General features: G+C 56.2%; 2 protein-coding genes across 3 annotated transcripts in view; one reads left to right on the top strand and one right to left on the bottom strand.

Annotated features, from left to right (window-relative positions):
• Positions 1-7,721, top strand: part of RUBCN (rubicon autophagy regulator) — a 60,516-nt gene extending 52,795 nt beyond the window's left edge. Inside the window, exons 22-23 of the mRNA XM_075068964.1 lie at positions 1,438-1,531; positions 2,697-7,721. Coding sequence (XP_074925065.1) covers positions 1,438-1,531; positions 2,697-2,818 — 216 coding nt within the window. The 3' untranslated portion in view covers positions 2,819-7,721. The remainder of the gene's footprint in view (positions 1-1,437; positions 1,532-2,696) is intronic.
• LOC116823006 (deoxyribodipyrimidine photo-lyase-like) overlaps positions 7,532-17,557 on the bottom strand; it is a 24,192-nt gene continuing 14,166 nt past the window's right edge. The window contains exons 2-10 of one of the 2 annotated variants that reach the window (XM_032777275.2): positions 15,198-15,709; positions 14,484-14,629; positions 13,787-13,969; positions 12,635-12,793; positions 12,022-12,220; positions 11,327-11,479; positions 10,973-11,094; positions 10,202-10,361; positions 7,532-9,923 (exon numbers count right to left, since the gene is read on the bottom strand). In XM_032777275.2, the coding sequence (XP_032633166.1) occupies positions 9,769-9,923; positions 10,202-10,361; positions 10,973-11,094; positions 11,327-11,479; positions 12,022-12,220; positions 12,635-12,793; positions 13,787-13,969; positions 14,484-14,629; positions 15,198-15,579 (1,659 nt within the window). In that variant the 5' untranslated portion in view covers positions 15,580-15,709 and the 3' untranslated portion in view covers positions 7,532-9,768. The remainder of the gene's footprint in view (positions 9,924-10,201; positions 10,362-10,972; positions 11,095-11,326; positions 11,480-12,021; positions 12,221-12,634; positions 12,794-13,786; positions 13,970-14,483; positions 14,630-15,197; positions 15,710-17,557) is intronic. The other variant, XM_075068341.1, reaches the window with a different exon arrangement.

The following is a 17,557-nucleotide window of genomic DNA, read 5'->3' as shown; positions in this document are numbered from 1 at the left end:
GATAACAAACAGAACTAGGAAGGGATGCTCCAGTCTGCAGGGGAAGAGGAATTTGGGGGCACTAGTGTGTCCTTTGAATTGTGGATTTCCCATCTAATTTTTTTTTGATTAACTGTCGTTGCTGATCCATTTGATTGTGTTGCAGTGTTTGTGCTTGTTTTAACTATTCTCCTTGTCTCTAATGAATTTGATTTTAAGAGATGAAATTTAAACCTAGCTTGAATGCAGGGAGCGATGAGGTGAGGTTGGGAGATGGATTCCGGCAGGGCCGGAGATGTAACATTTGCTTTCACCTCAAGGCTGAGCTACATTGCAAAAACACCAGTGGGGAGTTGGCTACAACACATCTGAGGTGGTGAGAACACTGGTGCGTTGTTTAGTGTAGATGGGAACTAACCACAGCTCTAAGCCATGCTGCAGCTTGGATTTCTCCAGGACTGTAGCCAACTCAGGGTCTCATGGACACTGAAGATGAAACACTGTTTTAACTCTTGTCAATGGCAACTATGGTGTAACTGGTTCCTCATTAAAGTGATTTTTGGAAGGTAGATATGACCTTAATTTTCTGTGTGAAAACCCAGTGTGATGGGTGACTTCATTCATTGTCTTTAAGAACATTCCAAATGGGCCTCCATGTGTTGCAGCTGTTGGCTGTGTGGGCCACCCACGCGAGGGCAGCAATGCCAATCACCGCCTGTGGGCACGTATCTGAGGCAAAAGACCAGAGAGGCTGCCTTGGCCTCCAAGAAGTTCCCTACTGAAAGAGGGTCCTTTTTCTGGAACTCTGAATCTTACTGGGAAGTCAAAGGGGACAAAAATAACTGGACTGCCACTGGTTTGGCAGTGTTGTGTGTGCACCTACTGCGCAGACGACTCCCTTGTTGGTGTGTTTATGGTACATCGTTTGGTATAACCGCTACTACTTCTGTTGTATTGTGGTAGCATTGACAATAGTTGGCTCAGCCCATGTACGCAGCAAGACATGGGCATTGCCCCAAAGCGCTTAGGGGTATGTATGTAATCTAAGAGATACAGAATGCCTTGTTCCTCCACTGCCATCCAGCAGACAGGCAGCCCCGCTGTTTGGAGATAGCACAGGCAGCTTGGCTGATGGCACTACAGGAACGCTTTTGGCCTATGGTGTCTCGAATAGACAATGTTTCCAGCCCCCTGGAAAGGCTGGAATCTTGTGGGTCACGTCCAGCAGCCAGGCCTAGCTTGTAGCGGGTGGGTGACCAGCTGCACAAAAGCTGCTCTTGAAGCTGGTGTTGTCGCATCCTGGCAATGGGACGAACCTCTGATTCCCACCTTACTCTTGGCTCGAGATGTCTCAGAGCGTGAGATGTCTCAGTCTCTGACTTTGCCAGAGAAATCAGGCGCATTTGCCTCTTCTCCAGGACGTTTCTTCTTCACTCCTCTCCCCTTCTGTTGTTACAGCTGTGCCAAGCCAAAGGCTTCATCTGTGAGTTCTGTCAAAAGGAGGAGGACATCATCTTTCCCTTCGAACTGAGCAAGTGCAGGACGTGTGAAGGTGAGATGCTGGCATGCGAGGGGCTGGGAGCCATCGCTGGCCCTGGGCCCATGTCTTGTGGAGCAAGTGTAGTGCAGAGACAGGTGCTGCAGTGATTGCTCTGGAGACTGAGCTGGTACAGATCAGGCAGAGTCAGGGATCACTGCTCTGCAGTGTGTCCAAGGCTGTAAAATCAAGTGCCTTGGCAGCCCCTAAGCATGGCCTGTCTGCATGTCGCTTGTTTAATGTTTGTCTAGCCACCTGGCAGCAAACCGGGCTCAGCCTACGCCTCTGACCTGCATCAGCACACAGCCGACTCTCTAGCCGGTCTGACGTGCTCCCTTGCGGGGCGGCCAGAACCATTTCTTGGGGTGGCCAGTACAACATCCCAGAGTGCACTGCACCCAGCGCACGCTAGCCAGCACTGTGGCGGAGCTGCCCACACTTAAGCTTGCACAGATGGGCAGTGTGCTAAGTGAGGGTGTGAGAACTCGTTTCCACGGTGGCTGCGGCCTGTCTTACACCTTGTAACCAGGCCAGATGCATGATGCACATTTGGAGTGTGCACTGGGAACAAGCCCCCACGCCCTGGAGTTGATAACTGGTTTTGGTCACTGTCGATCTGTGCTGATGGCCACATGCACAGTAGCGCCGTATCCCGGCACCAGTCTCCTGAGCCATCCAAACCGCCCCTGGCAATCTACAAATGTGTCCATCTCTTTAAAATTAGATTCTCTCTTGCCACAAGTGTTTTCAGCAAAGGCCTCTTGTTTAGGGTCACTGTTTCCTTGGCAGGGCAGGAAACCGTTGGGAAAGAGATGAGATGCAAAGGGAAACTGACCTATCTAACATTGCTGTCCAAAACTGAGCGAAGTGCCCCAAATTCCTTGGATTCCATGTGCATGCGGTGGGCTGGGCTCTTTCCAAGCACATGGGCGCCATCCCCACTCCAAAGATCTTTCCCTTTAAGAACCATGTAAGAGATGACCCAGTCAGAACTATAACACCTGGAGAGCTGATCATCCAAGGTGTTGGTAACACGCCCCGTCCCCGGCCAGGGACTTAGCGTCCCTCCCACTGAGTGTGGGCAGGCTGTGCCCGGAGGGGGGAGTGTGCTGATGCTGCCTGTGTATGTGGCTAGGCCCCAGCTCTGCGCTGACGGCGTTGCTTTCTCTCCCTCCCTCAGAGTGCAAGGCCTGCTACCACAAGTCCTGCTTCAAATCGGGCTGCTGCCCCCGGTGCGAGCGCCTGCATGCCAGGAGAGAGCTGCTGGCCAAGCAGAGTCTGGAGTCCTACATCTCTGACTAAGAGGAGGAGCTGCCAGAGGCAGTGGCTGCGACATGAGTGAGGTGACGGAGGAGGAAGAGGAGACGAGCGGATGTATGTGTGTGCGTGGCCTTCGTCACCAGAGACTAAACGAGAGATTAACCTGACTTTCACGTTAAAGGAGCCCGTGGGAGGGCTGAATCGTGGAGATCTCGGAGCAGCATGACGGGATCTGCTTGGTTTGCTTCAAGAGAGCCGGTTTCTGTGCACTCTACACGGTGGTGTTGGGGCTGGCGGACTCCGGACACTAGTTCTTGCAGTCGTGACCCTGCCGAGGTGGACACGCTGCTGCCTTTGTGCAGGGTCCGGCGGCGAGTCCTGTCTGTGCCACACTCCGAGCGCAATGAGCATTCATATGCCTGTGTGCCTCCTCCCTGGTCCCTTAGGGAGGAGCATTCATATGCCTGTGTGCCTCCTCCCTGGTCCCTTAGGGAGGAGCATTCATATGCCTGTGTGCCTCCTCCCTGGCCCCTTAGGGAGGAGCTCAGCCAGATGCTGTGTTAGCCAGGAGCTGCGCTGTCCTCCCTGAAGCAGGTTCTTGGGGAGCTTCGACCAGGTAGGAGGTGAAAGCTCCTGGCTAGCTCAGCTCTCCAGGGGGGAGTAACTGGAGTCCTGCTGCTGCCTAGGCTGGCTGCCTTGGGGCAAAAGAGAAGGGGCTTTTGCCAAGTCCTCTGCCTGTAACACACCATATCCTTTGCTGCTGACATGATCTTTTTAACTGGCCCTTCTTCAGAACTGATATGACTTGATTTGGGGGCAGGGGGAAGAAGCAGCAGCAAACAGCTCCTTGTCCTCTGCCTGGCAGGAGCCATCATGAACTGCGGATGCCAGCTGGGCTGGCAGATCAGGCTAGAGCACGTGAACTGTATGTGACACAGGAATTGATCTGATTTTTCCCTTAGACCCGGCCCTGCTTTAGCTGCATGCAGGCTCGGGGAGAGATCTGTGCGAGTCGCTGTCAGGAGCAGCCAGTCTCCGCTATTGATGTTCGGTTCCTCAGACTGTGCCTGCTGCTGACGGAATTCCCACCTGCTGGGTGAAGGATTGGACTTGTCGGCTCAGAGGCGTGACTGCCACCTTTCCTGCAGCACTAGGTGCCAGGAGATCGCCCTGTGCGATGCTCCGGCACTGGCAGCAGGTGAACAAAGGGCTTCCGCATTCTGGGCCAGAAGGCGGGGAGGCCACAATGAGGAAGCTGCATGCCCAGCACGGGGAGAGGAAATGCCTTTGCTGAGCCAGAGGAAGCAGGTGGTCTGAAGCTGCCTTCTCTCTGCTGACCTTGCAGGAGATGGGCTGCCGAGTGCTGCTGTTACCCTGGACTGGGGGCTGTGTTTGCATGTGTCTGTCTGCTGGGGTAGAGGGGCTGGGCAGTTACTCTTAGATCCAAGAGCAAGGATCAGTTTGAACAGAGCCAGAGCTCAATCCCCAGGGTGCCAGGCGGAGTGGGGGCTCCTGCACCAGGCCCAGTGGGGAACCTGTCCGCCAGCACGTGAGAGCAGGTGCTGTGGTGCTGCCCCCGCCCCGTAGCATTGAACGCTCAGCTTGCCTTGTGGTGCTGTGAGGACCCCATCCTCGCTCGTGGCCCATGAGGTGTAGCCAGGCGACTTAGCTAGAAGCAGACTTCTGGGATCGCTGGAGACCTGTAGAAGCACAGGCCTGGATCTCTGGCTTGTGCTGGGCACTTACGTGACTCCACATGACACTCACCCCCCACTGTTTCAGAGCTTGATGAAGCCACAGTCAGTCTCAGTGGAGCCTTTCTCCCATCCATGCTGCACCCTTTGTGTAATGTGTCCTCCCTGCAGTGGATTCTGGCCAGGCCTGTTCCAGACCTTAGCATTGGTGTGTCGGACCTGCCAGTTCGTGCTGGGCTCCCCTGATCCTGTGTGACCCCAGGCTGTTCTGTGACATGCACCTTTCACCTCCCGCTAGCAGTCCAGTACCTGCTGGATCGAACGCTTGGGGAGGCAGACAGAGCAGCAGCTGAGCATGCCCCATGCTTCAGTCAGCTCCCTTGGGGACGGCCAATATCCTTGTAAAGGAGCCGCCCCTGAGCACCCTGGCCTTGTGATGCGGAGCACCACGATGTCAGGAGATTAGCCCGGTCCAGAACTTCTCCCCAGGACCTCACGCTCCTCAGTCACTGCCTAAACCGGTTGCTGTGTGTTTGTGTGGAGGGATGTGGTCGTCTACAGTGCCCACTGGCTGCCCCTGGCCCAGCGTTCCTCAGAGCTGGTATCAGATCAGTCCCCAGAGCAGCTGTAAAGCCGTTGATTTGCCATCTGGAGCCCTCACAGAGCTGGTGCCCCAGGCCAGCTCCTCTTCTCAGTGTATCATCTCAGCTGGGCTGATCTTTGTGTACATAGTGGTGTTTTAAGTTGATCTCTTTTAAAGGCAATTGCTCCTGTCTTTTTAACAAGCTGTGTTCATTTGAGTTGGTCACTTTGGGCCAGATTTTAAAGCTATTTAGGTGCCTAACTCGTGTTGATTTCAGTAGGAGCACAGCACCCCACATCTTTAAAAATCTGGTCCTTAGTGTCCATCGCCAGCAGCACAGGAGGCCCGGCATGGACAAATTGCGTTCTTCCAGCATTTCATGCTAGCTCCGTCTGGGGAAAGCTCCTGGCGCCCAGCTGAGTCTGGGCAGAGTCGTGTGGCATGGCACAGATGGGCGGCGTACTGGTAGTTGGTGTGATTTGGGGGAGTGTCCAGAGAGTCTATAATGCAGCTCGCAGGTTCCTTCTTCAATATGGAGATGCAGCCTGTCGCGACCCCCCGTTGGGGTATCCAGTGCTCTCTCTGGGCTGCACGCGGCGAGTGGATGTTGGGGCTTGTGCTCTCTGCAGGTAGTGGCTGATCTTGGCTCCAGTTTATGGAGGATGAGCGTGTCCCTCGGCACATGGGCACGTTTCAAGCGCGGCCGTTGGCTGGGCACTCCATGCAGTTGTGTACATCGAAAGGCGCTGTTTGACTCGTGTAAGTGTGAGAGGTGGAGCGTGGTGTATTGCCTGGAAGTGGGGGTGATGGTGGCAACTCCACCTCAGCTCCTGTCCTGATTGGTGGCTGGCACTTCAGGCCAAGTGCAGGGCAGTGGCGGGGTTCTAGCCTCTCGTGGACCTGGCCCCGTTCTCAGGGGTGGCTCTAGGTATTTTGCCGCCCCAAGCATGGCAGGCAGGCTGCCTTTGGCAGCTTGCCTGCAGGAGGTCCCCGGGTCCTGCGGATTCGGTGGCATGCCTGTGGGAGGTCCGTCGAAGCCGCGGGACCAGCGGACCCTCCGCAGGCATGCTGCTGAAGGGCTACCTGCCTGCCACCCTCGCGGCGACCGGCAGAACGCCCCCCGCGGCTTGCCACCCCAGGCACGCGCTTGGTGTGCTGAGGCCTGAAGCCGCCCCTGCCCGTTCATGCCAGCGGTGAAGCCCTGGGGGAGCTGCAGAGGCTGGGGCTGAAGTGAAACAGGTTGCAGGTGCCCTTGGAAGATGCCGGGGCGGCCTGAGGGCCGAGGAAGGCTGGCTGCGTTTTTGGGCTCTGTCTCAGACAGGATGTGCTCGAGGAAGCAGCCTCTCCCCCCCACGCGGCCATTAGTTGTGTAGGTAGGTTGACTTCCTTGCAGCTGCTGTTTCCTCCCAGACAAGAACTTGGGTGACTCGTAAAGCAGCAGTACAGTGGGACCACTGTTGTTTCTCCAGGGGCAGAGCGCTGGGAGGTGGGCGCTGAGGCTGATGGTGGAACTCGGTTCAGATCAGCTGTTCAGTGAGAGATTTCCATACTAAATGTATCAGGAAGCCAAGGAGCGACTGCTCTTTGTTACACGATGAGGGTGTTACCCCATGGAGCAGGCAGCAACGGTAGGTTATTATATAGGGCAGGGCTGGGTTTTGGCCGGTGGTTTAACGGGGAACTGAGAGTGCAGGAGCTCCAGAGGTGGTAGAATTCTATGTAAAGTGGAGAGACGCTAGCATTAGTATCCCTTTTCTACATCAGAAGGATGGTGGGATCAAAGCCCAGGGCACCTGTAGCTCACCCAGAACTGACCTGTTGCATGTGCCTTAACCTGAGAACTGACAGGGTCTGCTTTGGGAGCTTGCTTTGACACCACCCCAGCCAAGCTGTATTCAGGCTAAATGCCCAGCCTGGAGGTGGGAGCAGCAGCAATCAGCTGCCCTCTCGTTTGTCACATGCAGGGCCCATATCACCTCCTAGCTTTCAGCCCAAGAATGCCGCTGTACTGCACTGATGGCCAGCAAGCTCCAGGTGGCTCTGAACATTGCATGCGCTGTGGCTGGTAAAAGCCAATCCCGTCCTACAAACTGCAGGATGATAATTTTCACTATCCTACAGCCATCAAATCCCTCCTTTGGTGTCAGCCATGCCTGGTCTGAGACCTGGCACTACTGTCCGTGGCAGTGGTGTCTGCTGGACCGGTTCCCTCCCATGGGCCGGCTCTGACACAACACAACAGAACGTTCTGTGACGTTTTGTTCTGAAGCACTTTAACATGGTGGGGTGTTTCCATGGTGGCTAAGCCTCCTGGCGGTTTCTGGAAGCACTGATTATATTTAAAAAGGCAGCGAGTAGATTTCTGGGTTTTGTCCCCCTTCACGGTGGGACCTTTCTGGCTGAAACGGGAACCCCACCTGGGAATTCAAGACAGCAGAGGGGTTTAATGCAAAATGATGCACGACACTAATGAAGCTGCTACTGACCCGTCTGCCAAGCTATTAACGTACTTACCACTAATAAATAAGTGTAACTATGTGTACAAGCTCTTTGTAAATACAGGGAAGGGTCATGTGATGCAATGTACATGCTATTCAATTGGATTCTTCTGCTGTATTGTACAGTGTAACAATGAAAATGTCGTCCCTAATAAACGAAGTTAATAAGAGGCGCATCATTAGCTGCTCTTGCTTGACCTCTGCTCTACTGGAGTTTATTAAAGCTGGGCTGAAAGAAATACAAAGATTTTTGCTCATAATTCCAGAGTGCTGCTCACATGCTTGTTCCTTTAATTTAAAAACAGAGTGGTGGACAACTCAGGTCAGCTTGCTGCTGGAAACCAGGGAGACTGCAGGTTGAACCTCTCCATTCCGCACACTTGGGATCTGATCGGTGCTGAACCAGAGAATTTGCCGAACTGCAGGCGGTCAATGCAGAGTTCCAGCGGGTCTCCATAGGTTACAACACCCCCAGGTTTTGCAGCCAGTGTGGCCCCCTGCCCAGGGGCTCCAATGCCGGCACCAGGTCCCGGTTGCCAGCCCCTTGCTCGAGGTCCTGGTTACAGGCCCCTCTCCTGGTGCCCAGGGTCTCAGTTGGCAGGGCTCCGCAGCCACCCCCAGCTGTGATTCCAGCCTTACCCCTGTCTGCACCCCTCTCTGCCCCAGGCTGGTACTGGTCCCAGAGGCATGGAGGGAGGGGAGCAGAGGGAGGAGCTTGGCACCAGTGGATGTTCTGCACCCACTAATTTTTCCCCATGGGTGCTCCAGCCCAGGAGCACCCATGGAGTTGGCACCTATCCCAGAGCAAGGATGTTGCCAGACCAGGGAGTGCCGGGTTAGAGAGGTTCAATCTGTAGTTGTGTTATTAAGGAGGATCAGGCCTGGTTCTGATGTGGATGGGTGACCAGCCCAGAAAGCCAAGTGATGCAGGAAGAGCTGTTCTAATTTACCATTTAAGTCAATATTCCAGTTGGATTAAACCCTGACCTGATGCTGCACAGTTCAGGATAGGCAGGTGCAGGTATGTTCTTGGCTTTCTTTGACCCAACAGTGCCCCCTAGTGTTCTGGGTAATGTTAGCGCTGACGGGGTGGAACCCTAACTGCTGGTGTCAGGGCAGACGCACTCATGGAAAGAGCCGCCTTTGTAAAGGTGCAACGCTGCAGCAGAGAGCTTAGGAACACTCCAGAAACGAGACAGTCACACATAAAAACATGCTGGGCTGACCGTGTCTGGCCTCTGCTTCACGGCCTCGTGCCACACTAGTGGCTGCGGGTAGCCAGTAGTGCCCAACTGTCCCAATCCCTGGAGCATCTCAGGCTGTCTGAGCAGATCCAGGCTGGTGGACCGTCGCTCTGAACTGAGCTGTAGCTTGCTAAGGTTTAGGACAAGGGTTGGGCAGCTCCAGGTCTCATCTTCCTCTGAGCCCATCGAAATGCTGCTGCAGAAATGGCCTGGACACCAGGGCTGGGTGTTGTAAGGTTTAAGACAAAAGCCCAGTGACATGCAGCGGGGTCTGTAACAGCCACTCTGAAAACCCTGCCTGCTTACTGCGTGGGGTGGGGTGGGAAAGCCCCAAGAAGTAACGCAGCCACTTGAGGTCAGTATGTTTCACCCTGGGAGCTCCCATCTTCCCTGCTCTGCGTGAAAGCTGAGCTCCTGCCAGCAGCAGTGGATTTGCTCTGAGCTTCCCCCAACTCTGCCTGCCAGCAGCTCGTTCTACACACCATCAATCCAGAAGCGCTAAGCTACATGCTGCTGTTTTCCATCCCAGAGCTCTAAGACCAGGTCTGTCTACCTGCTGCAGGCAAGGGCTACGCTGGAAAAGGCACAGTGTCTCCTCCCTGAGCAGGTGGGGTGGCTGGTGAGCCTGTCCCCTCTAGAAATATCAAAGGAGCTTTTACAGCTGGCCCCGGCTAGTAGTGGGAGGTGGCACATCCGGGGCTGTGTCAGAGAGAACTTTGGGCATCGAGAAAAGCGGAGTTTTGCTGCCACAGCTCCCGGCATTGCGCCCAAACTGCTGCCTTGGGGGAATCCGTAGACAAGAGGCTGAGCAGTACCATGGCAAAGGCAACCGAGTCCCCGCTGGCTCTTGGCTCAGAGGCACGGGCCTTTCAATGGTATTCAGGGAAAATGCAAATGTTCGAAGGCCCAGCAGAGACCTCGCCCCACAAGCCCCTGCAGGCCTGTTTTCAGCAGGAGCTGCTCCCTCACAAGCCTACTGGCCCAGTTGGTGGGGATCGTATCTGCGCTCGAACTGTCCCACGTTGAATTTCCTCTTGCAGCCAGCGTAGTTCATGTAACGGATCTTCCCGAACACGGCCCGCTCGGTCCAGCCATGGTCGTGGATCCCGCAGATGGACCACATGCAGCCTGCCAGGCACAGAACACCCAGTGAGGTTGCCCAGCCCTGCCCTGCCCGGACCCTCCTGCACCTGTTCCCAGCCCCCCCGCCGCCTGCGACAAGCCCAAGCAAGGGAGGGATACGGGGCTGGGGGCTGTATGAGGGAGCTGGACAGACTATGTGGGGGCAACAGGAGGCCCTTTAACCAGTGTAAGAGACCTTGGCAGCTCCCTCCCAGCGAAGGACCGACAGGATCCCCCTCCCCGAGTTCTCCAGGGTTTCTCACTCCCACACCCCAGTCACTAACCTACGTAGCCGTTGGGATCCCGGCCGTCCAGCTCATAGCGATCATTGAGGTAAATGGCGAACTTCAGGGCCTCCTCGGAGGAGCGGGTCCACTCCAGGATTTTCTTGGCCCAGTACATGCGTAGGAACCCGTGCATCTTCCCCTCGTGAACCATCTGGAGCTGCAGAGAAGGGGGGAGCCCAGCACAGGCACCAACGTGACAACTGCAGCCTTGCCCCCCCAGGGTCCCTAGGAGAACCCGGGCAGCTCCTCAGAGGAGAGGAGGGAGGTGAGAATGAGACTCACCTGGGTGGAATCTGGGGTGAAGAGTGAGAGGCAGGGCCTGCCTGGACCTGGCCTCAGTTTCCCATCTGACTAGGAGGTTTATGACTACCTTACTGGTAGTCTCCCTCAGTGGAGAGAACCAAGCTCCTGCCTGCAGGCCCCACCTGGCCGGTGGAACTCTCCAACCTGTGTACTTGGCTGGGGAATATCTGCTGTAACTAGGGAGACCAGATGTCCCGATTTTATAGGGACAGTCCCAATTTTTGGGTCTTATATAGGCTCCTATTACCCCCCACCCTCTGTCCCGATTTTTCACATTTGCTATCTGGTCACCCTAGCTGTAACCCATGTTCAAAGGGCACACGCTGGCATGGGGTGCAGAGATGCAGGTGTGCTCTGTGGCTGGCTCTGTTCTAGGAACCCACCAGGACTGGGGCTGTCTGGGGTGCTCGGTGATAACACCCAACGGATCCAGGAGGGGAGGCGGAAGCTCAGGCTGGTTGGTACCTGGGCAGCGTTCCAGAGCGGGTCGTGCGTCTTCCCCTCCTCCAGCTGCTTCAGCTCGTAGAGGTGAGACCTCTTGTCCTGGGCGTGGAGCTTCAGGGTGGTTTTGGCCCAGTTGTACGCACCTTCAAAACACAACAGTCGGGCTAGGGAGCACGTACCGGGGCAGCCGGGCTCCATGAGAGAGGAACTCTGCAGCTGGGTGATGGAGCCACTGGGCTGGAGGTGCCAATCCTGCCAGCAGGTCTGGGCAGAGGCAGGACTAGCTTCCCCCGGACCCCAGTCCCTCCCTGCACACCATGAGTAGGGCAGGCTGCAGCTCGCTGCTGCTCCCCCAGAGCGGGGGCCACGCGTTACCTTCCACCTTGTCGTAGTTCCTGTTGTAGTAGCAGAAGTTGTCGGCCAGCTCCCTGCGGACCACCGCCTCCTCGATGAACCCATCCACCGACTCCTTGTATTTACTGCGATATTTCTGCACCTCCAGGATGGCCCGCTGGACGGAGACCTGGCCTGGCCGGGAACGGGGTGGGGAGAAGAGATGGGGAAGCACAGAGGGTGTTCGGTCACTGATCCTTGTACTTGCAGGTTCCCAAGGGAGCTGGTGTGCTGCGGGCCTGGCCTGAGCACGTGGGATCGAATGCCAGAGCACTACCCCCACTCCTGCCAAGCTCAGGCCTCACCCCCTTCTGGTGCACAGTGTTCCCGCCACTAGGGTTGATCCAGTTCATATAAATATCTGCAGCTAACCTCAGTGCAGCATGAAACACCAACAGCCAGGCCTTTGTACCCCCCAGGCTGCCATGGAGCTCAGAAACCAATTAAGTCAGTCCCTTGGGAGAAACCTGGGCCAATGCTCTTCCCTCCGGCAGCCCAGCTACAGGCACCAGCGTGAGGAAAGGGACTACAGAAATACGGCCCCTCACTAGCCATCTCTCCTTGGCCCGGGACACTTACTTCCCCCGAGAGGCCATACTGTGCCCGGAGGGGTAATTACCCAGATCACTCAAGCCTGTTGCCCTTCGAATCTCCAGGGCTTTTCAGGGGCCACTCACCAAAGTGGAACCACGGCGAGAGGTTGCTGAGTGCTGCCCTGTTTGGGTTGTTCCGGTCGGTGCCGAAGGATTTCAGCCGCTCGCCTATGAACGACTCCAGCACAGCCAGCCCCGCGGCCGTCCCCGGTGTCGCCCAAGTCACCTCCTTCACCGAGCAGTCCACCTGCAGGCTGGCGTGGCAGGCGTTCCAGTCTATGGGCTGCACAATCACAAGGAGGCTTTAGCCAAGCGGCAGATGTTACTGTCCTGCCCAGGATGTTACTGTCCAGCTGGGGCCGGTTCTGATGGCTGCTCTGGACCAGACACGTCCTCCCCTTACTAAGTACACCCTGGGCACAGGTTGCTGGGAGTCCATCTGCCTTTGGTTAAGCTAAGGTTTCTTTAACCTCTACTGCATCAGGCAGGGAATTGGAAATCAGGACTTCTGATCTGTTCCCAGCCCCGCCACTGCCTTTGTGTGACCCTGGGCAAGTCACTTAACCCGCAGCCTTGATTCCCCGCCCCGCATTGTAAAATGGAGATCACACCCACCCTCCAGTGGGGTTTGAAGCTTAGCTGGTGTTTGGGTTGCTCTGCTGGGAGCCACCCTAGGCTGAAGAACTCCAGATGTTACCTCTGCCGGGGCTGCGGACGGATACGGGTGCTTGATGACGGGAGGGAATTCCGTGAGGAACTCCGAGAGCCGATCATGGATCTTCCGTCGAATTGTACTGGCTGCGTACTCCTGCTTGTCTGAGGCAACCCAGCATGGGACAATGTTGTGTGCATCAACCTGGAAAGCAGTTAGCGAGCTGGGACTAGGCAAGCTGCACAGGGGATGAGAAACATGACCCCCCACCCCTGCCAACCTCTGACCGAGCCCTAGATCCACCCAAACCCTTCCCATGGCTTTGTTTTTAATTTCAACTTTTCCCCCTGGCAGGCCAACCTTCCCCTGCAACCCCAGCCCTGCAGCCTGGGGCGCAGGACCTGGAAATAAAACTGCCTAGGAGCAGGAGGAGACACCCGCTCGGATCCAGCCAGGTCTCTGCTGGTTTGGGAAAGATGGAGCTAAGCTACACAACAGCTTGACAGGTGATTTTTTTTTAATTTAAAAAGAATCTAACAAAAGAATAGTTGCTGAATTCAGCACAGCTGACCCCATCCCAAAGGGTCTTGTGTGTTTCTCTCTTGACACAGACATGGGCCAGGAACCTCCCAGTACCGGATTGATTCTCGTGGGGAATATGAATGGGGCGTTTGAGCCGAGTGGGAATTTCTCCCTGGAACAGTACTTGTAAGGAGTTACTCCCTGTGTCTGCCATCATCAGCTCCATGCAGTGGCTGCGTGTCCCTAGGAAGGGGGATGGCCTGGTACAATCTCATTCACTCCCCCCGCCTCCACCTCCTTCCCAGCCCCCAATCTTCTGATTCCGTCCAATATGCACCCCCAAGCTCAAAAACCTTCCAAGCGCCGGAACTAGTTCCCTGCCCCACCGCCAATTACCTGCGTGAGTCCCCCACCTTCTCCAAAGCCGATTTGTTGGGGGGGCTTTCCCAGATCTTGGAGCAACAGCAGCACCCTGCTATTCAATCTGCAGTGACCAGCTCTTGATGCTTTCGTTCTGTCTGAGCTCCCTACTTAAAGGGCTGGGAGCCAGCTGTTAGTCCCACTATCAACACCGGCACCTGGCGATCACATGCCAGCATGGAGAAACGGCCTATGTACAGAGCCCCCAGCCCCACCACCGCATGCCTCCCCCCTTCCCACAGCCCAGGCCCCCACCTGTACAAAGGGCACATCTCCTGGGAGCCTCTCCTTGACGTCTTCCACCCACTGCATGGGGACACGGAGCGGGGAGAAGTCTGTCACCACTCCGCCGATGCCACGGCCCACCACGAAGGCAGGCAGCACATCCTTGGCAAAGCCGATGAGCAGGTGGAAGGGGATGTCCAGCTCCTGGCACTCCTGGAACGAAGGGAAAGGCTCTGGGAATATGGGGCAAAGAGCCCGCTTGCTGTAACTGCCCCTCCAGGCCAAGCTGCCCAGCATAACCCCAGCTGGGCTCCAACCAAGAGTTGGGTGCTCCATGTTGTTTGCTGGCACCACCCAATCGCTTGGGCGGCTTGGCCAATCTCTGCCTACGTTAACCAGTTATAAAGATCCCAGGGAAGGCTGCGGGCCGGGTCCCTGCAACTGAAGTGACTTTGCTTTCCAGACAAATGCCTGGTGCTGCACAGAGACGTTGGCCCTGCGAGCAGCCTTGTAGTGTTGGGAGAAGGGAAACGGATTGCAAGTTCAACTCCCCCCTGCCCCCCGTGAGAGAAGACAGCGTTGGAAAAATCCCGGCTCTTGGCAGGCTCGGGACCTTCTGGGACGTTGCTGAGAGCCGCACGCCTGCCTCCACTGCTGTGTGTCCCGGGCCTATGCTCTGCCCCTGCTCTTACCCTCCCCTCTGTGGCATTTCCTAAGCAACCGGTACCTCGGCCACTTCTTGCAGGCCTTTCAGCATGAAGCCGAAGTGACGGATGGTGGCCTCCAAAAACTTGGGCACCAGGCAGAAGCAGACGTGCAGAGGGAGCTGCTGCTTCAGGGCCAGGCGCTGAGCGTACAGGAAAGCCCAGTTATCTGGAGAGAGAGAGCATGGGACTGCATTCACTTTGGGTGACACTTTGCCTTGCTACAGAGCAGCACTGCCAAATGCTCAGCCAATGGCTCGGGCCCAGGACGGGGAGCCAGGAGACCTTGGCTTCACAGCTGACCTTGGGCACCAAAATTAGTGCCTCGGTTTCCCCATCTGTAAAACGGAGCTATTGATACTGACCCACCTGTGCAAAGCCCCACACCATGTCAAAGCAAAATCCAGCCTTCCTCAAGCCCACCCCTAGCAGGGGAGTTTGTCTAAAGCCACAAACTCCAAAGTAAAACCCACGGAGAGCCAGCACCTGGGGAAAGAGGAGGCGGCAGCACATGCCAGCCAAGAATCACATGCTCTAGCCATGTGCACTGCCACGAGGCTTCCCAACAGGAATCCTGCTAGGCCATGATGCTGGATGGGGAGCCCAGGGCTCTCAACTGGTGTCATCAAGGTCTCAACTGCAAGAACTTGCTCCAGGGGCGAGGGGGAGGGGACAAGGGTTTTGACTCCTCATAGTCCCACCCACCCCAGGCATCCTGGTCCTGGGAAGGATCGTACCTTGCACCCTCTGGTCTCGAGACATCCAGTACACAACACCTTTGGCGGCATCCTTGAGGTAAGAGTCCTGCGAGACCAGGCGCACTCGCTTCTTGTTGTACTTGAAGTCCTGCACAGAGGGGGCAAATCGCAGCCGCGCCTGCCTCACGGCTTCCCCCAGGCTCCCAGCTCCTCCCCCCTCTGCCACCTCCCCTTCCCTCCTCCTCTTATCCACGGTCAACATCTCCGCCCCACTGGGCTCTGCCAGGACCTTCCGTTTGCCTTTCAGCTGCCCCCGGGGTGCTGCAGCAGCTCCAGTCCTCGCTGCATCCCCGCTGCCAGCAGGACTGGCCGTGATCTTCTCCGCGTCACGTGCCTGCCGGTTCCTTCTCTTCTGAGACATGTTCACTGCTGTCCTACGGGGCGGGCACAGCTCCAACAGGCCGTTCAGTCTCCAGTAGCCACGCCGGTCACCTGCAGAGGAGACAGCTCCAGCCAACCTTCCCTGCAGCAGCTTGTTGGCGTGAAACTGTCTGTGGACAGAGAAACACACACCACTTTGTAGGCCTCTTTGGAATTTCTCAGTAGAGACAATCGCTTGTATGTTTCCCTGAAGCCTTTGGGGGCTATTCAGTTGCCAATAACCGTTCTGTGCCCCCAAAGGAATCTAGTACCTTACCTTCCTTATAGCACCTTACAGCCACCGATCCAAAGCACTTTCTCAGCCATACACAGCAAGACTCATTCCCCACTCTGCCGTGGCAGCCAGCTCCGGGTTGGAACACAGCTGCTGTTTAACACTGCCCAGCCCTTAGGTAGGAAGTGGGAATATCGTACCCCACAGATGCTGCAGGGTAGCATAGACGGGCACGTTTAATTACTCAAAGAGGGGATGTGGACCTGCTGTCAGGGTAACACCTGCCAGGTATGAAAGATGTGATGGCCTCTTTAATGACCACAAGAGCTCGTCTCCACTCTTTGCATTTCACTTGAAACACGCCACCTGCAGCACTACTGCCTTCCTACCGATCGGCTGGGCCTCACTATGGACTGTCCCCTCCTGCAGGTCTTTCCGCTGAGCCTGCCCTTATGCAGCCTGGAGGTGGTTATGGTCACCCAGCACTGCATTTGGCAGCCAGTCTGATTCCTCCTGCATCGCTCCAAAAGTGGCTGCTCCACCTGACACTGAACATACAAGCTCACATATTTGATAGTGAAAAAAAATTAACCCAGCTGCATATCTGAGCTTGCCTGATCGGAGACGCCCTAGCCCCAGCCACACTCAACTGTAATAGATGTAACAATACGGCAGAGACTACAGCTCTTGGCATGTTACACCCTGCTTGACCAAACAGAGGCCCCTGGGGACCAGACACAGCAGCTGGGACCTGGCATCTGCTGCAGAGAACTCCTGACTTGTTGCTATCTCAAGGGAGCCTGCACAGTTTTTCTTAAAGTCCCAGCTTCTGGAGTCATGTGATTATGGGAGATTCTCTGCTTGCATTAATAGAAAGGAGGAGTTCCAGCTCTTGTGAGTGCAGGGAAAAGATGGTCCCTGGAGCTCCGACCCAGAAGGCAAACCACTGAACACCAGCCTGTGCTTCTTTAATATCTCATATATTCTAAGTTATTTTCATCATTTTTGAGGGTGCGACTGATGGATTTTGGCAGTTGGTGTGGGGAACTGGAGCAGCTCCAGGCCCGCTCGAAAATTCATCTTTATAACAACTCCCTCTCCAACTGTGGCCTCCGCTGTGACTAGCAGGCCGGAGCTGTTCAGGTTTTTCGGTGCTTGTGCACAGGGGCTGGGTTCTGGAGCGCTGCCAGTGAGGAGCTATCCCTGCCACCTCCAGCAGGGCCCCTCTATAACACGGAACAACCGCTCCCCCCAGGGCATAGGTGGCAGGTTTAATAGTTTGCGGTGCTCGAGCAACCAGGAATATCAGGGCTGGGGCCGCTCCAGCAATATTGGAGCTGGGTCTCTCCCCCAGCCTGCCTGGGTCGGGCCCCAGCCCCCACCCCCACATCATGAATCCTCATCCACAGCCCTCACACACGCTCAGACCTAACCTCTCCCCAGCCCTGACCCCGCCCCGAGGCATGAACCCCTCAACCTCAACATAGCCAACCCTCCATTCCCCTGCACCAATCCCTTCCCAGCCCTGACCCCCGCTGCAGCATAACCCCTCATCCTCAGCCCCAAACCCTCATCGATGCCGTCTCTGCCCTGCTATCGGAGCGGGTCCCTCGGTACCTACCGCCGCCCCCCCCTCACCCCCCCCCTCTCTCCCCAGGTCGGGTCCTCAGCCCCCCACGCCACGAACATGCACATGCTGCTCTCATGCTGGCTCAAACAAGAACTGCTGTCTGCTCAGCCCAAC

The sequence above is a fragment of the Chelonoidis abingdonii genome, chromosome 8 (genome assembly GCF_003597395.2).
Source record: "Chelonoidis abingdonii isolate Lonesome George chromosome 8, CheloAbing_2.0, whole genome shotgun sequence".
In the NCBI taxonomy this organism is placed as follows: domain Eukaryota; kingdom Metazoa; phylum Chordata; order Testudines; family Testudinidae; genus Chelonoidis; species Chelonoidis abingdonii.
Note: the sequence above shows the minus strand (reverse complement) of the source record. Positions and strands in the feature narration are given on the sequence as shown.